This window comes from Halyomorpha halys, unplaced genomic scaffold (assembly GCF_000696795.3).
Source record: "Halyomorpha halys isolate HHAL.00 unplaced genomic scaffold, Hhal_1.1 Scaffold1129.1, whole genome shotgun sequence".
Classification (NCBI taxonomy): Eukaryota; Metazoa; Arthropoda; class Insecta; order Hemiptera; family Pentatomidae; genus Halyomorpha; species Halyomorpha halys.
The window spans coordinates 96,854-101,502 of NW_027105263.1; the positions used below are offsets into that span (position 1 = coordinate 96,854).

At 32.3% G+C, this 4,649-nt stretch overlaps 1 protein-coding gene across 1 annotated transcript in view; it reads right to left on the minus strand.

Annotated features, from left to right (window-relative positions):
• zuc (Mitochondrial cardiolipin hydrolase zuc) overlaps positions 1–3,051 on the minus strand; it is a 14,467-nt gene extending 11,416 nt beyond the window's left edge. The window contains exons 1-2 of the mRNA XM_067050061.1: positions 2,688–3,051; positions 2,034–2,218 (exon numbers count right to left, since the gene is read on the minus strand). Of these exons, the coding sequence (XP_066906162.1) occupies positions 2,034–2,218; positions 2,688–2,941 (439 nt within the window). The 5' untranslated portion in view covers positions 2,942–3,051. The remainder of the gene's footprint in view (positions 1–2,033; positions 2,219–2,687) is intronic.
• Between the last annotated feature and the right edge of the window lie 1,598 nt (positions 3,052–4,649).

Here is a 4,649-nt window from a genome sequence, read left to right on the forward strand (position 1 = left end):
AAAATAAAAGGAATTTTGATAGTTTTATTAACTTTTTTCAAATATAAGAGATAATTTGGGTTCAAATTAAGAACTTTAATACTAAATAGATAATTGAATTTTATTATATAAAAAGACTCTTAATCTCAGGGCGTGTTGTTGCTAGGCAATCAGAAACAGGCATTTACAATAATTACAATTAATTAAATTAAAATCTATTTTACACATGTTCTGTATACATATATACACAGGGTGTATATAGATTTAATGAACCAAATTGATAGTCTGTTATAAATCTATATATTTAGTTATATTAAACATACACATATACTTTATTATTATGATTTGGTGGCATAAATTGATCCAGTATATTCGATGGCATTCGTTCTTAACAACTCATGAAAGAAAGGTTGAAATAAATGGCATAACGGTTGGTACCAGTGGTATAAGTTGTAAATTTGAGGCTTACATTTAATGAATATAATCGATAGTTTCCTAAAGTTCATTAATTTTTTAGTTTAAATTAAACATTTTGCATTACTTTATTATTATGTTTTGGTAACATAAATTAACCAATACATGCTATAAAGTTGCAATCATTCATATTAAAAAAAAATTTAATAGCTTCAACATTACTCAACGAACCTACACCATACTTTGCAGTGTTTAAGTAAAGATAATAATAATAATAATGAGTAACATTAAAATTTAGTAACATATATAGTTTTGAAACAAAAACTCTCACTGTGCTTCAATATTAGCACTATATCCAAACAACTGAGACTGATTGGTATATCAAAGAGTGGTAAAATATTTTTTGGGAGTAAGAAAAGTCTACTAATTCATTTTATTAACTAAACTAAACTCTCGATTTTCTTCAAAATATTTTTTCTTCGGGGGAAGAAAAAAATGCACCGATAGAATTGAAGCGAAAAATAAAGGATCTTTAATTTCTTCCAAAAATGGTAGGGAACAACCCTGAAAACGGATATGATTTTCTTTTTAAAAAAAAAAATTTGCTGACCTAATCTACCCCGGGCCTTACGCTTAATTTTGTTCATAACTTTTTTTCTTCATACAAGACTGAAAAGACAGGAAACTGCTCGTCGATTTTGACTATTACAACATTTACTATAAAAACGGTCTAAATTGCTAATCCATTACAAAAGACTGATCTACATGACTATTATAAGGCCTATCTGGACATAAGGAGTTGTGCTTCGGGGCTCCACTAAACCATCAAATTCCTCCCAAATCCAATCCTTACAGTTCAAAATCCTTAACACTCCTTACTTATTTATACTGTCACAAATCAAGTCATCCATCATGACCTCAATGTCCCATATGTTGCCAATTTGGCCAAAACCAGATACCATTCCTTCCATGGAAAACTTCTCAACCACCCAAATCCCTTGTTTCTAACCTGGCTTCTCCTTCATTACCTAATAATCCTCCTAGGCGTCTGAAAAGAAGATGGTCTCCGGATCTTCTCCTCTAGAAATGTTATTGGAGTTCTATCAATGGGTAGATTCTCCACATGTTTGTATCATGTCACTATCTCACCTACAGCAAATTTGCTTGTTGTATATATGTTATACAGTTGTAAATAACAATAAATAAATGATTAAAAAAACATTTTTTTTTCTACTTAAAAATATCATGATTTCATCTTTAAACCCCTTCTCCTTCATTACCTAATGAGTCCTCTACTTATAGCCAGGACGTCAAGAGTGAGGGAGATGAGATAAAATTATATGAAATATATGAAGGAAGAAACAAAGTACTTGCAGTGAGGGGTCAGGAAAAAGCCATTTTAAGAAGTTATATTACAGAATGTATCTGCATAAATCCCCAAAAAATAAATTGAAGAAAAGAGTTCATAAGTCTTTTAAGTAAAGTTTCAAGTTGAGCGATCCCATCATAAACCATACAACCTCAGTTGAATAACTATAATCTATAAAAGAATAAATATCATAGAAAGAATGAGCTAAAATGAAATAATTTTCCCAGCTCCTAGATGATATAAAAATTAACAAGTATCATAATAGTAATACCTGCTGCCCTGAAAGTGTTTATCAAAGACTGAGCTGAAAATGACATGTCACTATCAGCTATAACTCGCACTTTGACTCCTCGCTGATGTGCCTTAATAATACAATCTCCAAACAGTTTGGCAGTAATTATATAGATACAAACATCTAGGCTTTTTTCACAGTTGTTAATAAATCCTAGAATATAACTGAAACATAATTTAAAGTAAATATTTGGTTAAAAGGAACTGTCACCTTAAAATAATTCTTATATTATTTTTCTTCAGATAATTAATAACTAAATTAGTCTTTCAAAATTTATCTTCACTGACAAACAACTATATATAATGCAGAATAAGATAAAATTCTGATTACCAGGACAAACTGAAGAATAATTAATAGATTGGCATTAGAGACCTTCTGAATCAAACATTGAGAAGCCAAATATAATCTCTGTAAGTACTTTTTAAATTAGAATAAACAGATAATTTTAATTCTGTATCTCATAATACACCAAACTTTGCTTAAGTTAACCTAACACTTACCTAGTACCATTGACTATCCCAGTAAACTAACACAATTTGTACACAGTACTTAAGTTTTGTCATTAAGTAATAAAAATTCACCAAAAAGGGGATAACAAATTTTATTAAAATAAATGCATGTTATATTGAATACCTCAAACGTCCATAGTTGCAATCTAAATTCCCACAATTAAACTCTCTCTTCATGTGACCATCACATTGTTCGCTGCTCACACCAAAAGTTAACAGGCGATTTTTATTCAATATATCAAGTTGGTTATCTTTTTTTATTTTATTGATTTGTTTCCTCATCCACTGATTAAATTTGTAATTGAAAATGCCAATAACACAAACAGTGCCAAATGTGGAAAGTCCCAACAGCCATAAGCTACCTTTGGTGTCACTCATTTGGCTAAAAATATGACCGAAACATTGACTTTAATGAACAGAACCAAAATCATACAACAATTCAACTCCCATTACCAAAGTCAAAGTATGGCGGAAAAGGTTGTAAGAAACCTACTCAACCAAAGAGCTCATTTTGTATATTTAATCTATACTATAAAATATATATTTCATTTTAAATAAAAATCATACAATGTTTTATTTATGAGTGGGGGAGATGTCTCAAAGACGATTTAAGTAACAGAGAAAAATACAATACATATTTATTTTTTTACAGATAGTTAAAGGCTCATTTAGTAAGGTTATTACTACAAAATAAACTTTGAAATGGTAACCTGTAAAATGTATATTATTTATATTTTTTCAAGACAACGATAATAAATTTGTTTAAATGGTAATTCTATTTCATATTTCAGTATGTTTTTCTTCCTCTGATTTAATTTACACAAGTACCAAGATTTGACCAGTAGCAATCAGATCAGCAATTATTCAATTGTGTTGTCCCTGGCCTCCTTAAAACGTTGTCAAGAGATAAGCCTATCTTGTACAGTCGGTCGCCAGTTGTGAATCTTGAGAAGGTTTAGGTCATCCCGGATAACTGTGTCCTCCCATCTAAGCTTCTTTCTTTTGTTCGGTTGAGCCTTCCATAAAGCAGCTTCCTCAAAATATAATCTTGATTCGGCTTTCTGTTTAGGTTTTCAGCCCACGGCAGTCTTCCAAGCTTGAAGTGCCTCATCACTTCAGTACTCCACAAAAGATCATAGAACTCTCTGTTCTTCCTACTTCTCTGATTCTTGCCGACCTTAGCTGGTCTGAACATACGCCGAAAGATTTTTGCGCTCAAAGACATGGATCTCTTCAATCCATAGATAGGAACAGGTCTGAGAAGATCTTGGAGAGGAGATTTTTCGTGTTGCGGGAGATGGCCGAAGTTCTTAGGTTTTCGCTAAGACCTAAATCATGTCTGTTGGCCTTCACAAGTCCATGCTTGTCTCGATGGATTTCTTGTTTTCACAACGTATTATTGAACCTAGATAACTGAAGCGTTACCATTTCCATTGTTTCTTGAACAGCCAATTCTGTTCCATGTCATGCACGCACGTTGTTCAGTCCACGGGATATTATTATTCTTTTAGTTGTTAAATCACTGGAATGCATATTCATAAGGACTAGTGGGAGGGGGGGCGCCGATCGTTGGAAAATGGTATCTGTTATCAGATAGCATCTGTGCCTCCTGTGATTTTGTTCTGAAACGCTTTCAAATGGCTATACAATTCATTTACTAACTGTCCTTGTTTTTGAAGTTTCAAATTTAAATCATTCAAATAGCCTGTAAAGGCGGCCAGAAATGCGAAGTCACATGTCCATTTTGGGTCACTCAATTCAGATTGTGGTTTATCTTTTATTGGCATAAAATCTGCTATCTCATTTCTGAGCTCGTAAAACCGTTTCAGCATTTTCCCTTCACTTAGCCAGCCATCTGACTTCACAATAATATTTTACATCGTCATATTCGGCTGATTCCGTCCAAAAACGCCTTGAACTGACGAAGGATAAGCCCTCGGGATCGAATGAAATTGGTTTTTACTATTACATTCATAACATTCTCGAGTCGAATGGACTTAAAACACAAGTTCTGTTGGTGGATAATGTAATGAAGGACTATCAAATAATCTTTTTGCACATTTAATTCAGTTGCTTTTTCATTCTA